The sequence below is a fragment of the Aedes albopictus genome, chromosome 3, assembly GCF_035046485.1.
Source record: "Aedes albopictus strain Foshan chromosome 3, AalbF5, whole genome shotgun sequence".
In the NCBI taxonomy this organism is placed as follows: Eukaryota; Metazoa; Arthropoda; class Insecta; order Diptera; family Culicidae; genus Aedes; species Aedes albopictus.
Window position 1 is genome coordinate 204277373 of NC_085138.1, and position 22424 is coordinate 204299796.

Sequence of the window (22424 nt, forward strand, 5' to 3'; positions counted from 1 at the left end):
AAATATGTGAACAATAGATCACGTTCATAAAAGATGATTGCACTCATTCAAATTTCACATTTTGCTCAAATTATGATAGAAATAAATCATTTTCCTTAAAATTTCGGCTTCCTTGCACCCTATTTCGCCATAGTGTACCAGTTATGGCAAATCCCATAAGGAATGCATGTAAATAGTGCGAAGTGGCACCGAAATTAAAAAGTATGTCCATAACTGGTACAGGGTTCCTATCATTGTCACACGCCGTAATAAATAGTAAAAGTGGGTTTAGCTCAGATTTCATATTTTTCCTGTAAAGTATGAAAACAAATCTATCATTTGACATATCGACGACATTCGTCAGTCTTCTTCTTATTTTTGTGGAAGTAGTTTTCCTTAGGTAGTGCGATAACTGGTACAGGCACCCTAGATTTAAACTATTTGGGAAAAAACAATTAACGACATGTTTTGCAGGGTAACTTTTCGATACTGTATTTTTGAATTTACTAAAGTTTGTCATTCAAACGTCGTACTCGCCTGCCAACTGTGTTTTTTTTTTTACATAAAGCTCTATAGGGACATCCCCCTCAAAGTCATCTGTACGGGAGCCTCCCGTTCCAGAGACCGGAGAGGTCTCACAGCAGTCTAAGAACCTTCCCCGGTCCCCAACCTATATACATACAAAATTTCACGCCGATCGGTTCAGTAGTTTCCGCATCCATTACGGTCAGACAGACAGACAGAAATTCATTATGTATTATACATATATATATAGATAAAAAGTATCTCATCCTAATGCTAATTTAAACCAATTTCCATAAAAAGATAAGGAATTTTTAGAGGAAAAACTTTGCCGAAGACAGCATGACATTTTTTTCTATCCGTTTTAGAGTTAGGCAGCATCCATTTATTACGTAATGCTAAAATCGGCATTTTTGACCCCCCTCCCCCCCACCGCACAGTGGTCCAGATTTGAAAATACATGGCAAAAATTGCCAAATCATATCAGTCTGCTAGTTTTAGCTTAAATGAATACACTGAAACATTATTGAGCTCTCAATTTCATATTAATGGAATTTAATTATTTGTCGATTTCTTCGAACGAATTCCGAACAAAATTGCTGTTTTTCATACAATTTGGCTCTTCACATATCACTATGGCGCTAATGTTTTGGCAGCTGTTGGCAGCTACAATTTTCCTTAATCAATTCTGCATACTTAGATGAACGTTTGCACCGAATATCTGCGCGGGGAATAGCTGGAAGCAATTTGTAAGACAATTTGAAGTTGAAGTATAAGAATTTCTCGTACTATAATCATATGTGATGTTAATTTTGAAGCCAAAAGTGTTATTTTGATCTCTTTTTCCATTGCAGGTGCCTAATATACACAAGAACTTACGAATAAACTTCTGGAAGCCATTGAATCACTTCTATTTTTAGATTTTTGTAGTAGTTGAACTTGCTTGTGTTCCCTATCAAAAAATTAGCAATTTTTCCATCACCAGCTATTTAGCGCTGTAAAAAGATACAAACTCATGATTTCCAATTTATTTAAAAGACAGTCAACGCTTCTGATATTGTAGATGAATGATCGATGTACTGAAACCCATTTAAAAGTTGTCCAAAAATTTAGTTTCTGCGAGCTTTTCTCAAAATTGGACCATTGTGCACCGTAAAGCTTTTTTGTATGAAACTCCCAAAATTTTTGTGTGGACCGTAACGCTCGGCCGCACTATAGTTATAACTACCATACCCCCCTCTCCCTTGAGTGTTTCGTAATTTGTGGATGGCGCCTTATTCACGATTTACTATATGGTAAAATTTGATTTTTTAGGTATTTTTCCAAAAAACCATTTACAAAGTGAAAGATATTCTCCACAAAATGTTATTTATTTATTACTTTGTCTTCGACTTAGTCGTACAGACTGTTCTAATATTAACTATACTAAATTAAGTATCCTATTTCTAAACCATTCTTTACACACCAAACGCTTTCAGCAATATTTTGCTGAATTTTTGGCAAAGTTTGCTGAATTTCAGCAAAACGTACTGGTGATCAGCAGAGTTTACTGAACAAATCAGCAAAATTTTGCTGAATTCCTGCAAAATGTTTACTGAAACCTTCAGCTCGGCAAAATTCCGCAAAATTTTGCTGAAACCCTCAATCGATTTTTGGTGTGTATACACACTATATATATTGTCTATCCGGTTGGAAGTGTCGCAAGTCCACAAGTGTCGCAACTGTTTCGCATCTAGTGCGCTGTGTAGCTGACAACAACGAGAAGGATGCGCACTACTTTTGACATGATTAAAAAACGTCGCGAGTTGGGTCGCGTCGCGACTTGATTGTGCGAAGTCCGGTTTGGTGGCGGCCCGACAATATGTCTATAGACATATTAAACTCGAAACTAACACATACATTATTGAAAGTTCGTATACATACACTTAATGGGTTGTTTTGGCTGTAGTTTGTTCTGTGACTCGGAACAGCAAGAAAAGTCGGGGCGGAACATTCAAAGGGACTTCAGCAAGAAGCGCCGGACAGTCGAGTACATCATTGATAATGTCAAATAAAAAGAGTTGTTGAAGCTTCGTTCTTCTTGCTGAAAGGCTTTCCATGTTGATAAACTGGCAACGGTCGGGGTAGCTTGGTAAATTGAAGGGATCTCTTCAGGGGAGATCACGCAGAGTAAATCGCAGAAACCACTTCTGGACACGCTCGATTCTGATAATATGCGTCATGTGATACGGCGACCAAACAGGGGCAGCCAGGGCCGGATCTAAGGGGGGGCCGTGGGGCCCGGGCCCCGGGCTCCCACATTTTAGGGGCCCCCACAAAAACCTTTTTTGGCTGCTAACATTAGCTTTATTTTTCATATTGCTCATGTACTGTTCAAAAATGAGGAAAAACATTTTGGTTCATCTCTCCGAGGGGCCTCCACATCTGCTCGGGCCCCCACAATCCTTAATCCGGGCCTGGGGGCAGCATATTCTAGATAGTGGTCCTCAGGCTCATTGTCTACGCGGGCCACAATTGAATTTTACAAGGAGGCTGTGAGCCGCAAAGCATTTCAGAATTGAGGGGCCCAGATAAAAGTCACCATTTTTGACAATATTTTGAGCATATCAAAAAACTCTTCAGAATTCAAGCTTTCAGGAACTTTTTTAAGATTTTTTTGCGATGTTTAATAATATACAATACAGCCTAGATTCGCTGGTTGGGTCCCGGCTGCGCCCCGATTAGCGAACCGTGTTCGTTCGTTGGGGTAACTGACAACTGATCAGAATGCTCTAGAGTCTAGACACACGCAAGTGACGACAAATACGTCACAAAACACTCACACACTTGAACAAACGTTCTGTATATAGAAGCTGCGATGCGGCGGCGGTCAGATGTCATACTCGTTTTAACATTGATTTTGACACTGACAGTGCTTTTTAGTTGGGTTTTGCCCCAACCAGTAAACATCCAACCAGCGAGACTGCCCATCTAACGAGCCCGCAATGAACGAATCGGCACTGTAATTGAAAGAAATTTGGGTCAATTTTGAAACTCCATCCATTTTGTATGGGATGAAAAATTGGTGAAAAATATTAAGCCTCATTTACTTGAAAGTGGTTTTTGTCTCTTACACCCCTTTGTTTCTGATCCCCTTAATTTTGATCAAATTCAAATAGAGTTTCAGGATACAACTTCGCCATACAAGTAATTATTTATATTCTACAGAATTATGTTTCAGAGTAAAAATAAAACATGTCATAAGTATTTTGCAAATGAAAAATAATTTTAAAGTTAACTATACTGACTTAAAGAAAGCTTATTGTTTATGTGTATCTTTTGCTTGGGAATTATTTTTTTCTTCTTAAAAGGGCTTTGATAAAAATGTTTGGTTTAAGTTTTTGCAATCTTTATAATATATTTCAAAATCACTTCGCGGGCCGCAATAAACCTTCTCGAGGGCCGCATGTGGCCCGCGGGCCTCAGTTTGGTGACCACCTAGAATGCTTCTGATTAGGGCGCAGAAGAGTGTTTTAAGAGCGTACACGTCATTGAACATCGAGGCGTGTCGGCGAATAAATCCAAGTGCAGACCAAGCTTTGGAAATAACGGAGGATATGTGTTTGTTGAATCGGAGTTTCGAATCTAATGTAACGCCGAGGTCACAGATTAACTGGACACGTTCTAGAGGTGTCGTTCCGATATAGTACTGATGTGTGTAAGGTGTACCGCGTCTGGCAAAGGAGATGATTTTACATTTGTTGCTGTTAATACGCATACCATTGTCGTCGCACCAGTTCAGCAGGACATTGACGTCTTCCTGCAAGGCGATACAATCCACAATGGAGGTGATGATGCGATAGAACTTCAAGTCATCTGCAAACGATAATTTGAACGAAGAGAGTTGCAAGCATAAGTCGTTCGCGAAGATGATGAAAATCAGAGGGCCTAGCACACTGCCTTGTGGTACACCAGAAGAAATTTCAAATGACCCGGAGCGTGCCGAGTTGACAGATACAAACGCCTCTCTGCCCGAAAGATACGAATACAGCCACGTTGTAATCCACATGGGAAACCCGATGTGATCCATCTACGGCCAGGAGATGCGGTACCGTGTCGAATGCTTTAGCGAAGTCAACGTATATCCCTTTCGTGACGAACCAGCACAATTGTGCTGTTGAGCGGTAACAGTTTTACATATTTTGTTCATCTGTTTAGACTTTGTTTTATGTGATGTAAACTGTTTTAATAATTCAGCCATTACTTATACTTGTATGTGCGCAAACAAACTTCTGTTTACTTTGCCTGTGAAATTTACCACAAAAAAGTCAACAAAAAGTGCGCAAAAACCGTAAAACATGAAAAAGTTTTATCTGTCGAATATATTTTATTTCCGATTTATCCAGGTAGTCAAAGCTAGAAATCGAAAGATAAAGAGTAGTTCTTTTAAATGAGCAAAAATAATTTTTGCTTTTTGGGTAATATAAGAGTTCTAGAGAGCCAAATTTAAGCATTTTGTATGGAAATTTCACTTTTTTGCGCTCCGTCTCGAAAGGGATATTGAGTCAACTTGCTGCTTCGACTCGAATGCTCGTGAAATGGTCGTAACGTAGCACATTAGATTGGATGTCGTCGATCGGCTTTTCATGAATCCGTGCTGAAATTCGGAAATGAACGGTTACGCAGCATCGTACAGCGTTTTATGTATGAGTGATTCAAACACTTTACTAAGGCAGGACAGAATAGATACTCCTCGGTAGTTTTCGACAAGCTGCTGGCTTCCGGATTTATGAAAGGGCACGATAAGAACTGTTTTCCAGGCGGACGGAAATTTCTTCTCCCGAAGCGATTGTTTGAAGATTATTGCGATTGCGGCTGCTAGCGAAGTGGCACACTTTTTGAACATAACCGGAGGCAATCCATCAGAACCAGGTCCTTCTTTCTCGTCCAGATCATTCAAGGCTTGATGTATATCTGTGATTGAAAACTGAATATTCGGGATACGGATATCGTAGGACGGTACTCCACGAAATTTGTCAGCCCGTGGCACAGGAGAAGCTCTGGAAAACACACTTCAAGACCAACAATTGAAAAGGCCACATCAACATTTTGTAAACAAACATGTTTCTGTTGATTTGAGGCCTTTTGAACTCCACCCACACAACTTACCACCACTAACAGAAAGCGCAAACATCAAGCTTTCTATTAATGGTGGTGAGATGCGTGGGTGGATCCCAGAAGGCCCAATGTCGACAGAAACGTGTTTGTTTACGCAATTTTTTCTTTGTTTGTGTTTTTGGGAAGTTCTTATGTGACATTAAAAAAAATCCTAAAAATTCAAATTTCAGCAAATAGTAAATCGTGAATAACTCTAAAACGGATAGAAAAAACGCCATGCTTCGGCAAAGTTTTTCTTCATAAAATATTTATCAAAATATCGGATCTTGCCAAAATATCTTTAACAAATCGGATAAGTTTTTAAATTTATTTAATTTAAAATTAAATTGCCAACAGCAACCTCCCCCACCCTCCTCGACCAGCCAAAGAGTGCAGGGCCAAAGAAAATAAAATATTTGTAACGGCCTAAATAAATTATAAAAAACTAGCTGTACCCGGTAAACTTTGTCTTGCTTAATACGTTTTTTGACGATTCAAGACCAAGTCCCCGTACGCAAATATTTTTATATAGATAGATAATAAAGTTTGTCTCGGGTTCGTCGAAAATCGCTGGTGCTCTAGAGCAGTGTCGCGAAGCATCAGCGTACAAGTCACAAAAAAGCTGATAAACATAAAACTTGTATCACCCTGTCTCTGCGGTTTCTGATTCGCTCTCTCTACAGTCGCTAACACCAGAAAAGACAGAATCCCATCATAGTTACCCGGTCACCCTTGTTTTGCTACAATCATCCTGACTTGGATACGGCTCATGTGAGTGTCATGACTCTCTCCGTCGCCTCAAGCAGATGCACGCACAACACATGTAAAACTATGCATGTGTATTATCACAAGCACGGTACTACGTCATAAATTCTATTCGTTTTGCATAGCTCAGTTTAAACGCACACATTGAGCGCACCACGCAGTTCGTCCTGGCTATGGCAAACGCTCTCACTTCGCCCGTTATGCATCGTTGCTCAGAGAAATTGATTCTCTAGCAACCCGCCTGAAGCATACTCAGCAACTGCTATCGCTGCAAAGCTGCGAAGGGTGGAACCCACAACATGTTTGTCATTCCAGGCATGACATGCTAGCTGGTTCGTATCACCTTGGGAAGGGTGACTCCAGAAAGCGGTTCAAGTGATTGTCTCGTGATGGTCGCGATTATTCGCAAGACTGCTCTAGAGCAACCAGCAACCAGGGTTAAACCAAGGAATTGGCATCCCTATCCCACCAATGCAATGTCTTCGTAGCCAGCATAACAGCGGCTCAAGCGTAGGGCTCAAGCTGACAACCTATCTCTCAACACAGCAGCATAATTTTAATGCGGAGTAAGAAAACAAGAAGACCATAACAGTCCCCTGGGTTAAACTGGTGTTGAAAAGTAAGTCATTATAATACTAAAATGAGTTGTATAAAATATAAATTATGATACTGAATTGCAAAAAAAAAATACTTACGCAATGAATCGCAGCGTTTCATCAGGTCCTCTATCGTTTCATAGGCATCTGAATTGTTAATGGTTTCGGTAAGCACGGACTGGAAATTAACAAGCAATAATTCGTTTAGGGGGTGTGCATTTATTACGTAAAGACGAGTTTTATGGTTTTTACCCTCCTTACCCCATTGTAAGATTTTTTAGAAGTGTAAAGCTAGTATGACACTCTGACCAATGCCAAATATTTGACCACTTTTGACAGTTAAATTTTGACCAAGGTGTACCCGGCAAACAAAAATATGGTTCTACCCCGTTAGGCCGAAAGCCGTTAGGCCGAATGCCGTTAGGCCGAATATGCCATTAGGTCGGATGGGTCGGGTCGTTAGGCCGAACTGGCCACTAGGCCAAACGGGTTGTAAGGTTAAACGGTTTGCTGAGGCAACTGGATAGTAAGAAACTGTTTAATGTTTGAGGGAAACGGCCTTCGACCTTGAAATTTTGGTTGGCTTTCAATGGTTAATTGAATAAACACACTAATAGTTTTTCGCGTTTTCAAATCTAAATTACAGTTACACCGGAAACAAATTCAGAGTTCCAGTACGAACATGATTAACAAGATAAAGTGCAACTGAATCAAGTTCTCTAAAACTTAGAAAGAACAGCCTATGTTTAAAAGAAGGAAAAATCTCCGACGAAAAAATTGTTAGCCTTTATGCTTATAGTGAGTATAAAAGTAAAATTACGAAAAAAACACCCTATGTTCAGAAGAAGGAAAAACTCTGTTGAGGGCTGTAACCTTATAATGAGTAAAACATTTAAACTAGAAAGAACAGCAGTAGACTGCCGCCGTGAAACAGTTAAACTAGAAAGAGTTTAGAAGAAGTAAATTTTCAGATGAAAAAGTTGATTGCTATAATACGAATATGAGTAAAACAGCCTACCCAAGGAACATTCACTCATTTAACCAACATTGCAATGACATTTTTATTCCACATTTGATTGAATTACAATTTAACATTATTTCATCACAGCTTGTAATCAGACGTTGTTCAAACAAAAGTGGAGAAGTTATTCAGCAATCTTTTCTGCAAGCGCGATACAGGCTTCACAGTCGGAAGTAATCTGTGTTATATCAGCCTAATATTAAACTTGTATTCAGCTATAATAACCTGCTGCGAAAACAAAAACAAATTGAAGTGCGAGGTGCAATCATGTTTATTTGTCGCATCTCAACGCATTTATAACACACAAGCTCTTCTAAAAATTTCTCAACTTGGGATTTGAACTCGTGATCTCCCAATCACCCGTCGCATGCCTTGCCGACTACGCCATCCTGGAATTGGTAAGTTGCTCGCTGAGAGTGTAATATCTTCGCAATGCTGTGAAAGATCAATATTCAGAGTTATGGAAGGTTGTAAATATTTATTTAAAAAAGTTGTGAAAATGACTGCAACTTTGAAATTGCTACGAAAATAAGCAAATGTTTCGAATATTTTGCATTGGTGTGCAACAAACATCGATACATATTTAATAATGAGGAACGTTCCAGTACTGCTCTATTATAATCACTTTGACCTGTTGTTCAATCGAAAAGTGATAATCGAACAAATAAATCATGAACCCGTTTAAATAGCTTACTGTTAAGCCATTATTGAACGTTCCCACAAGAGCTGAAGTATTAACATCGCAAGCATTTGTTCAACTTATGTAGACCACAATAATCAGCTATCGGAAACTGTGGAACATAAGCTTTTTAACGCGTAGAAAAAAGTTCTTCTTCAGCTTATATTAAAGCTAGTAAGGGCAAATCGAACAAACAAAAATTTCAGACGTTTGTTAAGCTTATAATTAAATTATTGTTCACATACGTGCCAAATGTTGCACTCTGGCTTATTTACAATGCAAATAGCATCATTTCAGCTTATTATTCAGCATTTGGTTTTGTTCAGCTGCGAATGTTATAAACCAACAATAGTTCGACATGTATGCTTATCTATGACTTTGAATTGTTCCTTGGGTATGTTCCGAAGAAGAAAGAACTCTGATGAAAAAGTTAATAGCTGTAATCTTTATAGGGTAGGACGGGGCAAGATGGCCACCCGGGGCAAGATGAGCACCCCTCTGTTTTACTACTTTTATGGTGATTTTTGCCCAAACAGCTTCATAATCCATTAGAATAAAGTTCATCCTGTTTGTGAACCTGATATAAGGTACTTCATAACGAACTAATTGAAAAATATCGTCAAATTAGTCAATAGCATGGATTTTGAGCATTTTCTTATAAGAAATCATCAGAATGAAATAAGGTTTTTATGTCACAATATATTTTTTACCGTAATTCTGGTTATCACCCAACATTACTAGCTTACTGCAAAGCATTTTAACTTACATTAGAAAATATTTTCTAAAAACAAACATGAAAATTTATTTAATTTAAGTTATTACCCTATAGTGGGGCAAGTTGAGCACCCCTGATTGGAATATAGAAAATATTTTGAAATTATTGTAATCCAGTCAATAGTGCCGAACTGTGCCAAACACAAGTTTCCGTGTCCTCTACAACTATTTGGTTGCGTAAATTTAAAAAAATAAGCCACTTAATAATCGTTTATTGTTTTTCGGGTCATTTTGTATAAAGTATTATAACTACATTATTTTTTCAATATTAGAGAAAGAAACTGATCATTTTAGAACGTGATACCATAGCTATAAACAAGATTTACTATATCAATCACTGTGTGGCCAATTTATTGTTAAAACATTAAGATTTTAATGAAGTGCTCTTCTTGCCCCGTGGGGGTGCTCGTCTTGCCCCGCAGCATGTTCGAACTGACCATAAAACATCTTTTTTGTTTAGTCAAAAAAATAATCCTTGTTATGCATTTTGAACCCTGCCATGTTTATGGGTGGTAGAAAACATGATATAGAAAAGAACTACTGAGAGGTACTTTAAAAAATTGTGATCACTTCCAATAAATTCAACGTGATCCTTAGGGTGCTCATCTTGCCCCGCCCTACCCTAATGAAAAAAGAACAGCCTATTTTCAAAAGAAAGAAAAAAAATCCGATGAAGAATCTAATAGCTATTATGTTCATAGTGAGCATAACAGTTAGGCTAGAAGAAAAGCCTATGTACAGAAGAAGGAAAAATTCTTATGCAAAACTTAATGGCTGTAATACTTATAATGAGCAGAATAGTTAAACTAGAAAGAACAGCCTATTTTCAAAAGAAGGAAAAATATCTGATGAAAAAATTAATAGCTGTAATGCTCATAGTGAGTAGAACATTAAAACACAAAGAACAGCCTAAGTTTAAAAGAAGGACAAATCCCCGATGATAAATTTATCCTTACAGCTTTTTTGTCCACTAGGGCACTACGTAAGCGATTCCAATTGGCAGCTGAACTTACACTTTGTACAGCGCCTTAATGTATTCTATTTTACTATATTGAACTGGTTGCCTTTGCGCTGTTTTCTTTTTTGTATCCTGCTCATGCTAGAATGATAAGCACGATCATGGTGATGCTTTTAGATTAGGTATAATAGCCTTTTTGATTTGTATTACTTTTATTTGCAAGTAGTATAATTATGTCGACAATGTTACTGTATAGAATATCTTTATTCTGTCGATAGCTTTGGTTGTGCCCGTTCACCATAACACTTTGTTTCTAACTAAAAATAAGCTTTTTCGAGATGCTGTATTATAAATCTTTTCTGCTTAGCCTCCCAAATTGATATCCCCCACAGTTTCCCAATGATGTCGACTTTACTCATGTTTATTTCGTTTTGTGCAATATCTATATATATAAAAATGAGTTTGAAGTTCCTTTGAGGCAACAAAACTCACGAACGGATGAACCGATTGGCATGATTATTGCACGGTTCGGTTCGTATTCATAGTGGCTGTGTTTATATGTACAAAAAGTTACGAAAATCAACTATAAAAGTAAAAAAAAATGATAAAATACTGATTTTTCATGAGCTGGGAAGGAAATCAACACGATCGAAATGAAACCAATCTAGAGTGCGGTGTTATTTTGAGCTCAACAGTTGTCAAACCACCCCAAGACGGCAAGACAAAGTTTGCCGGGACAGCTAGTAAAACGATAAAAGTCAGTAGACACATATAATGACAACCTATTCGGCCTAACGACCCTTTCGGCCTAACAACTCTTTCGGCCTAACGACCCTTTCGGCTTAACGACCCTTTCGGCCTAACGGCATTCGGCCTAACAGCATTCGGCCTAACGGCCTGCTCCCCAGCCACCTTACTTCCCATCCAAATTTGGAAAACTGAGCCTTAATCCCCTGAAGGTCTCAACGGTCGGGCAACCCTACACTTGGTGGATGGTCTCCCTCGGGAGTGGCGCTTAAGCCATCCTACTTTACAAAAGGGAAGTTAGCGAGGCTGACGGTTACACGGTGCCAATATTAATCCTTTGCTCCCAAATTCATATAGGGTAGATAATTATGAGTTGAACCGAATTGCGGCTTTCTGAAGAAGCGAAAAGTTTGACCGATGTTTTCTTCTACCTACATGAATATAATTTACTTCGGTGAAATTCAAATTGTTTTCACGAAAAAGTCATTTCGTTTTTTTGGGCTTCGATATAACGTACACTATTTGATATAACTTACACTTCGATATAACGTACACTTCGATATAACGTACACTTCGATATAACAGTACATTATTTGTTTTACCAAATTGAGGCTTTCCACGAAGCAGCACGAAAAAAATCCATTTTTTTTTTTAATTTTGCATTTTTGATTTGCATAAAATTTTGCACAGCTGTTCTAATCAATATAAATAACCATTTTTTCATATTAAAACTTTTTATTGAGTCTCGACTAACTTTCAAATAGGGCCTATGAAAAATATGGAACACATGCAAATGAAAAATCATATCTCTGAAACTGCTTGTTTGATCGGAAAACTGTCTTCGGCAAAGTTGTAGATTAATAAATGGTGGCTCTCAGAAAAATACACATTGAAAAATTTATTTAGTTTTTCTTCTAAAAAAACTGAATTTTGTTACTAAAAATTAAATATCTCAAAAAGCTATTTTTTTACCTTCGTGATATTTTGTGAGAATAAAGTTCATTCGGTTAGCTACCATCTGTAGAAATTTCATAATGGTAAAAAAATGTACAAAAAAGTTATGGCACTTTGAACATTTTCGGTTGTGTTTTTTTATAGTGTATGACGAATTCACGCAAACTCGCCGTAGGGGTTTGGCAAGACTATGTATTTTAAAGCAATATTGCATAAGTTGTTTTTTTTTATTTATCTAGACTAATATTTGAAAAGGGCTAAAGTATTTGACCGTTTTTTACTCAATATAACTTAAAAATGACATTACCTACAAAAAAGTTATGTATGGGTGACTTTTAGATAATCGTGTGAACTTTCATAACATTGAAAAATGTCAATACGCTTTAAAAGTCAAAAAAATGCAAATAAGAAAAAAATATTTCAATTTGAAAAACATGACATTTTTGTAATTATTGAAAATTTTACCATATATCGCAAGATGGGCACTTTTGAAGAAAAGCATTTCTGAGGTACCGTGATTTCGGATAAAATTGATCAGTGAGGTGAAATTGATCGACGTGATGGTCATTTTAATTTGTTAAAAATATTGCTTTAAACTTAAAAGAATTTGTAGAAAATGACCATCATCCGGCTAAAGGATTATTGAATGATGAGTTACATGTTTTACAGTTAATTAGTCACATATTTCTGTATTAAATTCAATATTTTCCGTAATTGCGTGTTTGGCGAATCTCAAATACCCTTTCAAACTTTTGTTGCCGTGGATGTATCGCACATGTAATGAATATTCGAATGGATGCTTTTAGCTGTCAAGTATTTGCTAAACACGATTTCATAATCAAATTTTTTATAAATATTCAAATTCATACATAAAATTGCACTTTTCCGGAAGTAATCACTTTTTCAGTATTAAATTTAAAACTTGAATAATTAAAAATTGAGAAAACTCGTTAAAGTTTTGCGCAGCATTTCGCATTCTGGGGTTGTTAATTCAGGTGGAAAACATATTTTTGGCACATGCAAAGGTATTTCATTTACTGATCAATTTTATCCCGAAAGCAAAATTATTGATTTTTTATTTTAAATGATATTTACCTATTGCAATAAAATGATTTGTAGTAAAAGTTTCAAACTCGTGACTGATAAGAATCGTGGTCGTACTTGTTTATTGCTTTGAGTTTGACTTTCTTTGTGTGATCGACTGTACGTTGGATGATATCTTTAATTGGCATTTCAGTCTAATTTGGTCAATCAAAAAGAACTATACACTCCCGTTCAAAAGTTTGGGGTCACCCCTTCAAAAACATGTAATTTTTTTAGGCCCATATCTCCACCAATTTGTGTCCGATTTCGAAACCCTAGGTTTCATTCAAAAGATAATAAGTCAAAGAAACTTTGAACATGATTTAAAAGAAGCTTTGTCAAAAAATTTTGTATGTAAACTTAACCCAAAGTTGCCAAATTTTCTAAAAAATGAATATAAACTTACGGCAGTGTCGCTGGAAGTTGGGTCGACCAAATTTTAAGATGAGAGCGGTAATATGACCCATTTTCTATGAGCTTTCAACTGCTTTTTACAGAACTTAGCTAAAAAATCTAGAAAAAAAGTTATTAAGTAAATTAATCCATGATGTTATCGACCAAAAGTTTGGGGTCACCTCTCAAAATGCTGTATGGGCCAAAAGTTTGGGGTCACTATCGTAAAACATGGAAAAGTGATTTGTTGATATATTTGTCATCTTTCATTCAATTTTAATTCTTCTCGGCTTATTTGAAACAAAATGAATGATACTTACTGCATAGACATTGAACCAAACATATTTGTTGAAATTTACATACTAAAACTTAACGTAAAGTTGCCTCATTTTTTGAAGCGTGGTAAAATGTGCTAACTTTATATAACATTTTTGTATACAAAAATCGTTAAATACTTTAAGTTGAAGACATCAAACGTAAATTTAGTTAATTATCTTTGAAATGAGCCAAAAATAATTAAAATTGAACTATAGATGACGAAGATATCACCAATTCACTTTTCCATGTTTTACGATAGTGACCCCAAACTTTTGGCCCATACAGCATTTTGAGGGGTGACCCCAAACTTTTGGTCGATGACATCAAGGATTAATTTACTTAATAACTTTTTTTCTAGATTTTTTAGCTAAGTTCTGTAAAAAGCAGTTGAAAGCTAATAGAAAATAGGTCATATTACCGCTCTCATCTTAAAATTTGGTCGACCCAACTTCCAGCGACGCTGCCGTAAATTTATATTCATTTTTTAGAAAATTTGGCAACTTTGGGTTAAGTTTACATACAAATTTTTTTGAAAAAGTTTCTTTTAAATCATGTTCAAAGTTTCTTTGACTTATTATCTTTTGAATGAAACCTAGGGTTTTGAAATCGGACGCAAATTGGCGGAGATATGGGCGTAAAAAAATGACATGTTTTTGAGGGGGTGACCCCAAACTTTTGAACGGGAGTGTATGTTTTCTTAACCCGACGTTTTGGTCCTTATTGGACCTTTTTCAAGGATTCTGTAATGTTTGAGTTTGACCATATCGCTGCATTTGAAATCACGGTAGCATTAGTAGAACATTTTTGACAGCTCCTCCCCTCTTAAAGTGTATTCTCCCATACCTAATAGAAGGCTCCTAGCAATAACATAAACTTCCCCTAAAATGCTACGTCTTTAATGGACGGTTCCTAACAACAAATACTTCATGTCATCATTTTTTCGTGTTTCTCTTCGGTAGAAAACAAAAGTTTTTATCCAGGGCGTTTTTTACAGATATTATGTTTGATTCACAAGTTTATCTAATGCAAAATATTGCTGTGTGCATTTGAAATGCAAATATCAAATGCGGGAGCACCAAATGCGGTAAGTTTTTTTAACAAGTAACCCGATGTCAGTGGGAGCTTTTTAATTCTAGGTTGGCGGTGGTTTTGCCTATGGTAGCTAAGTTGCCTTTGGTAACTCTGTGTTACCGCATTTGGAGCGCATTTGGGCACCGTTTGCATCTTGAATGCTCACAGCAATATTTATTTTATTCTCTTATGAATAAGAAAACTTTTAAGTTGAAATTCGACTTCTGGTTGATGTTCTGAATTTCTGTGTAACAGATCTGGTGTTCTGGTTCAAAAGAGAATCCTAAATTATATTCTTTGTGTTGGATAGATTTATAATTGAAACATGTAAAGCTATGTTCAATATCAATATGTGGAGCGGACCTGGTGTGATGGTTAGAACACTTGACTATCACGCCGAGGACCTGGGATCGAATCCCACTCCCGACAAACTCACAAAATGTGAGTTCTTCCTTCGGAAGGGAAGTAAAGCGTGGGTCCCGAGATGAACTAGCCTAGGGCTAAAAATCTCGTTAATACAGATAAAAAAAAAAATATATATATATATATATATATATATATATATATATATATATCAATATGTGAAAATCCACGTATAAAAATACCCAAAAATTGGTTTGACTCCAAATTCCGAATTCCAAATTGACTTCAATTTATTTTTTAACTTTTTTTAGCGTGATCGTTTTTTCAAGATTTCAATTTTTTACTTGAAAGTTCACACAAATTCCTTAAAGTCACACATACCACACTTTTTTGTAGGTCATGTTATTTTTAAGTTATATTGGTATAAAAAAATAGTCAAAAACTTAAGCCCTTTTCAAATATTAGTGTAGATAAATTAAAAAAAAACAACAAAGTATGCAACGTTGCTTTAAAGAACATAGTCTTCATACCTACACAATTCCATTTAAATCTGAGAGGGTGCTGCCAACCCCAAAATCTAGTTTGCGGGAAATTCGTCATGCACTCTAAAAAAACGGTTGCTGCGATGCAAAAGAGGGCGATCGTCGGCGGCGCGGTCTCTCCTGTCCGACCGGCTCGAGTCCTCGTGTCGCTGACGACCGACGACGTGCGCGTCGCGACGTCGCGAAGTCACGATGTCTGATGGAGCGCGAATATTGTTGTCGCGGTTGGGTCGCGGTGTTCGATGATGCGCGAATGCTGACGATTCGCATCTCTGCGCATAGGGTGCTAAACTGGTATGCCACAGCAACCAAAAATGATCAAAGTGCCGTAACTTTTTTGTACATTTTTTTACCACTATAAAAATTTTACAGATGATAGCTAACAGAATGAACTTTATTCTCACAAAAAACACGAAGGTAAAAAAATAGCTTTTTGAGATATTTAATTTTTAGTAACAAAATTCAGTTTTTTTTTCAGAAGAAAAACTAAATAAATTTTTCAATGTGTATTTTTCTGAGAGCCGCCATATATTATTCTACAACTTTGCTGAAGACACCTTTCCCATCGAACAAGCCGTTTCCGTGTTATGTATAATTTTTTATTAGCTTGTGTTCCATTTTTTCATAGGCCCTATTTGAAAGTTAGTCGAGACAAAATATGAACTTTTGATATGAAAAAATGGTTTCTCACATGAAAAGGAATAGTATACAAAAAATATCAAATAGATTAAAAACATCGATTAAAATGGATTCGTGCTGGTCCGTGGAAAGCCTCAATTGCGCTAATTCTGAGTAGGATGCTGCAACAAAACATTGATTTGAGTGATTTCGTAGTTTGTGAGTTATTACTTTTTTTTTTTTTTGAAAGGTTCCTAGCGGCACGCCGAGGGACGTAGAAACCTCTCCCATCACTGTGTGCACAATCGTCTCGCGTCTATATATGGAAGAGCACGATGCGTTTGCGCGGACAACGACAGTTCACTAGGCCTTTGGATAGGATAGAGAACGTATTCCTTCAGAAGCAGTTCACCAGCCGTGCACGGACATGTCGTCCAGTAAGCCACTGTTGCGTACTGATTCAGAAGGTTACGGTAGAAGGTGTGAAAGTTTCGGTTTATTGTCATTTGGTCGATTTTGTATTTGTTTTTTTTTGTCATGTCTAGGTTTAAATAATGTTATTGTTCAAATTTATGGTCTGCCATATAGATCAGTAATCTTTGGTGTGCCTATGATCTGTTTCTTATGTCCATTTTTGTTGATCCTTATTTAAGTAATGTTTTTTTTTTTATCTTTGCAAGTTGTATTTCGTCCACATCCCTAGCACTATCATAAAGGTCCAAATAGGTCAAAATTAAAGCAAACCTTCCAAACAGCCGAAAAATGTAAAAAAATCTAATTTGTCATAAATAGTCTACGTTAGTCAAAGTCGAAGTAGTCAGTTTTTGTCGATTTCGTCTTGATCACACGTTAGCTTCGAATCTATAAGCATGCACTATTAAATGCTGCACTTCCCACTATTAGTTTTTTAGTTATTTTGAATTGATGTCGCAAGAAAATATCATTAAGTACTAGGCATGAAACATATTAGGGTTTACTCACAAAACTATCAGATATAAAAATAATTAAAGAGAAAATTAAATCACGAAAGCACATCAAAAGTTGAGACCTATGTATTAGCAAATTGAATACACGAGATACTACTAATTATTTCATATTTGAATTGAATTTTTTTAGTGTAGTTGTTAAAATTAACCAAATAGTGGGAAGCCCATGCAACAGTTCAAAGTCTGCTGACTCAAAAAAGATTCCGAGACCCGTCACAAAACACAAATATTTTCATTATGATTCACAACGACTCTCGGTACCCTCCTAGACTCAATCGACCGGAACTGTTTCCTGGGTATAGAAACTACTAGGCCCCAGCAGGTTTCTCCTGTATATCGAGCATTTCTGATAAATCAGCCATACTCCATCTGTAGCAGCCGGTTCGCAATGAACCGTTGGAGGCGCATTAAAGTGTTAAAGGTGATATTTTCATTACAAGAATTACAATTAACATCCTTCACTTTAATACCGTCAAACCCTGTGATCTTGGCCAGGGGATTTCGTAGTTTGTGAGTTATTACTAGAAAAAAAAACCCCGATTTGATCCACCTATGGTGAACAGAATACTTCTTACACTTATTAAAACTATTGTTGTATTATTCGTATTTAACATCTATTTTGTGTGATTGTGCCTTTTGGTCATTCTATAAAATATTGTGGATTTGGCATCTAGTGGATTGGTTTCCAAAATAGCATCATGGACCATGGACTAAACCGCCAGAAATGCCAGGCATCTCCTAGAATCTTGTATGGAATTCTTAAAAAATAGCTCACATATTCTGGAGTATTGTATATTTCGTTAACTTCCAAAAGATCTTGAATAGATTAACAAATGGATAAGAAAATCATCGAGATACATTTTGTCTAATATCTCTTAATCAGTCGATTAAATTAGCTACGTAGTACTTGGTATTCATGGTTATGGTGTAAAAAGGACAAAACTGATATATCTACTATGTTTATCAGTTTTGGCATTAGCTAGTTATTTTAGCTATTGTAACTTAAATCTGTAAGGTTCATTAAAAATATTTCTGTCCGGTTCTTGCATTTTTCCCATAATATATAGATTCAAAGCTTTCATTTAACATATTGTTAATTTTCATAGAATTCGTGTTCATTTGTAATTTTGTTATAATTTTATTGAAAACAATTATAGTCTGCTAGTATACGCTTTATATGAGGTCAAGGAAGCATTGTTTATTAAAAAATAATTTTCCCTACACTGGCCAGAAGCTCATGTAGGATGACAAGCGAATATAATAATAAAAATGGAATTTATTGAAATATTCTTCGATCTCAGTAACAAAAAAACACAAAAAAAACGCTTCAACAAGTTAATGTTCCGTAAAAGGAGTAAATTGTGAGCACACTGCTGAACAAATGGAATAGGTCCCCTGTGTATTCAAATTATTTCACCGTGATGCTGTTTCATCCTCCTGCAGCATACTTACTTCAAAGGGAGCATACTTTTGTATAGTCTCTTCGTAGTTATCTACAAATTTGTTCAAAACTTCTAAATCGTTGTCCAACTGCTGAATTTTTTCATTGTATTCTTTCTGTTTCCTTTTTTCATTTTCCATCTAAAATTGTGAAAAGAATAAAACATGAGCTAGGGTGACGAAGGGTATTATCGGCAGGTTTGTTCTTTTCGTCTTAGCGGGTTTTTGTGGGCCGAATTGCCTGAAATTTGGGCATACAACTCAGCTTGGTTGGGAAAGATTTGAGGCCAATTCTGAGACAAACAGGTTTAAAAAAAAAACATAACGGAGAGAACAAAACTACCAAGAATACGTAAGTTCCCCTATGTTCACAAACTCTATTTCAAAAAGCTCTTACAGTTCCATAAGACTCATTTTCCTTTAGTTCACAATCCTTTAGAAAATCGTTAACCTCGACGAAATCCTCCCATAAAGTTTGCAGCAGTTTGTCGGCCTCCTTCAGCCGTTTTTCATTCAGCTGAAATTGCTCATGCGAATGAGCACGCATCCGGCCCTGTTCTTTGGTGACCTCTTCATACTCCCGGTTACTTTGGATCCCTTTCAGATCAAAGCTCAGCCGTGCAACGTCCCAGTTGGGAGTTTTGCTATGACGGATGGTAAAATTTGGATTGAGCACGATTTGATATGAAATGTGCAGTTATTCTACTTACATGTAGTATTGATTTTGCAATTTCGATTCGGTATATAATGTAACAGCTTTTTCAGGATTCAAATCGTATTGGCCATATACACCTAATTTAGTTGTGGGTCGCACTCGGGGCATGGTGATCAATTTTGAATTCAATTACGATGTGTAACAGAAGTATTCTTGTGAGTAGATAAGAAACTGTCTACTTGTTAATTACGCTGAAGGTTGTAAATAAACAACAGTAATCAATGCAGCCATGGATACCACAGCACATCTTTTGCACATGCCTAGGCACATGCTTGTTCAATGCAAAAACGTAAAACAGGCTAGTGTAGTACTGTGTAGTACGGTGATTTAGCTTGATTGATCCCTAGCAGCGCCCAGCAAGATCATGCTGAGAGTGACAAGTTCGATTGCCAGTGGGACCAAGTTTTTTTTATCTGAGATATAGTATATCATTCTACAACAACTGCTAAATGGTTATGGCTAGTTTCCACTTCGTACGTACTATGCAAAAAGATAGGACAAGTAATAGTCAAGTAATGATTCCGTTTCAAAATTACTTGTGCAGTTCGCAGATGGCAAGTAAGGAAAAAAGTGTAACACTCGTAACGCCTCCCGTGCAAATCAAATGGAACTGTCAGTTTTCCTTGCGGAAAAATTGTCCGCGCTACTGCTCACTCCCACAGAAAATTTGAAAACAGCTCGCACAGCAAATGTGACTTTTACTGTGCGCGCTGTTTTGAAATTTTCTGTGGGAGTGAGCAGGATAGGGCAAATCCGTACAGAGGCTCATTATTCCGTAAGGAAAAGTAACGTTTCTCCCCATACTGGATCAGTTGACAAAATTACTTGCAGAAAAAGGTGGAATTTTGCTAGAGCGCTCTACCATAGACTAATTTCAAGACCTCGATGTACCAAAGAAAACCCACAGAGAAACAGACGTCACACTTCACTCGCCTCCCATCGATCACCTTTTTAACGGTTGATTTAAATATTCAGTAGTTGGCCAATCGACCACTCGCAGCGCTGCTATCGTTTTTGCTCCTGTTTGACGTTTGCTCACTACCGCCACCTAGTGGTGGTCTGGCCAATTACAATACGATTAGCATTGGGCGGTTGTGATTTTGAAACAATGTTTTTCAATGAAAATTGTTTTAAGTTTTTCTGTGGAAAACCATTAAATTTTCTGTGTTCAGTAAATGTTCATTACCGTGTATTTTTTTTTTCGTGTAAATAGCCTTTTGTGTAAATTATATTTAGCGTGTTACACCGATCTGACAGCTCTGACAGTAAGGGACTAAACCAAGTTATGTCTTTTTGGACTAAACAATTTAGAGTGGGTCATCGTTTATATGGAAAAATGAAAAATTCAATGGTATCCCATCAGATCAAAGCTGTTTTGGTCCCATTTCAGGACCCAAATAAGTGTGCAAAATTTGGGCACGATCGGTTATGTTTACGTTTTGCGCATTGCGTTTGAAGTTTGTATGGGATTTTTCATGGGAAAACACACTTTTATGCATTTCTCTCATGTCAAGCTCGATTTTTTCTAAAACCATGTAACCGATAAAGTGAAAACATAGCCTAGGGTGTCCTGAAAAACTTTGTCGAAGATTGCGAAGTGATCTGATGCTTATGAAAAAAGTTATAGCGTTGGCATTGCTTGCCGAAACACCATGATTTTGTTGCTATTGTTATTCCTTTACATGTTAAAACATAAACACATGCATGCGGTTCGTTGGTTATAACTATTTTCACAATCATCGGATCTTCAACAAAGTTTTTCAGAACATCCTAGGCTATCATTTTACAGTATCGGTTAAGTTTCAGACAAACTTTTTCAACGTATGGCAATAATGCAAAAAAGTATGTTTTCCCATACAAAATCCCATACAAATTTCAATTACAATGCGCAAAGTGTAGACGCAACCGATCGAGCTCAAATTTTGCACAGATACTCAGGACCCGAAACGGGACCCAAAAAGCTTTGATCTGAGAGAACGGTTCCGATAACCCACGCTACTAAACATAAATTACGTAAAGTGGGTACCGAGGATTGTTCATAATCTGCGAGCTTGACTGCGGAAAAAATCGCGACCATGACGCCGCTGGCTCTACTTGGCAACACGAAACATAGCTTTAATAGTCCATTTTACAAGCCGATTTTATGAATGAATTTTGACAGGAGGTAGTGTCCAACAACCCGTGAAAACCAATATCATCATCAACATTGTTGTCACTTCGTAAAATGGCTCATTGGCAAAGAAAGCTTGCGATGTAACGTCAGGAGAGAAGAAAACATTAATTAACGATGACTGTCATTTTACACGCAGAAAAATAAATTGTAAACACAATTAAATTCTAGTTCAAATCAACCGATTTTTCAGTTTGCTATAGCGACAAACTGATTTCTAGTTTAAACTGAACTGTTCCATTGGGGGGACCAAAGTGAAAAATTCAAAAACTTGGAAATTTGCGGACCCACTTCCCCCAAGGGGGGACCAAAGGGAAAAATTAGCATTAGCATTAGCATTAGCATTAAGCGAGTCGCACAAATTCGTAGGTGGTACAGTCCTAGACCGCTGTTTTGAGGGTTGCCTCCTTCCCGTCCGAACCAAAGCACAAAGATTTGGGACTAATCTCTGACTCTTAGACAAGACTGACGCAATCCTCCAATGGTCGAGCACTGTCCTGGCCACGTCCTTGCGACTGCTGAGGAATGGGAAAGGATGGTTAGTTTTGAACACCTATGAAAAATGTAGACAACTCTACGATCTCTCAGGCCTAG

The 22424-nt window shown here is 37.0% G+C and overlaps 1 protein-coding gene across 1 annotated transcript in view; it reads right to left on the reverse strand.

Moving 5' to 3' along the window:
- Window positions 1-20316, reverse strand: part of LOC109416212 (uncharacterized) — a 31569-nt gene extending 11253 nt beyond the window's left edge. The window contains exons 1-4 of the mRNA XM_019690203.3: window positions 19656-20316; window positions 19343-19589; window positions 18958-19086; window positions 7098-7176 (exon numbers count right to left, since the gene is read on the reverse strand). Of these exons, the coding sequence (XP_019545748.3) occupies window positions 7098-7176; window positions 18958-19086; window positions 19343-19589; window positions 19656-19768 (568 nt within the window). The 5' untranslated portion in view covers window positions 19769-20316. The remainder of the gene's footprint in view (window positions 1-7097; window positions 7177-18957; window positions 19087-19342; window positions 19590-19655) is intronic.
- Window positions 20317-22424: the final 2108 nt, after the last annotated feature.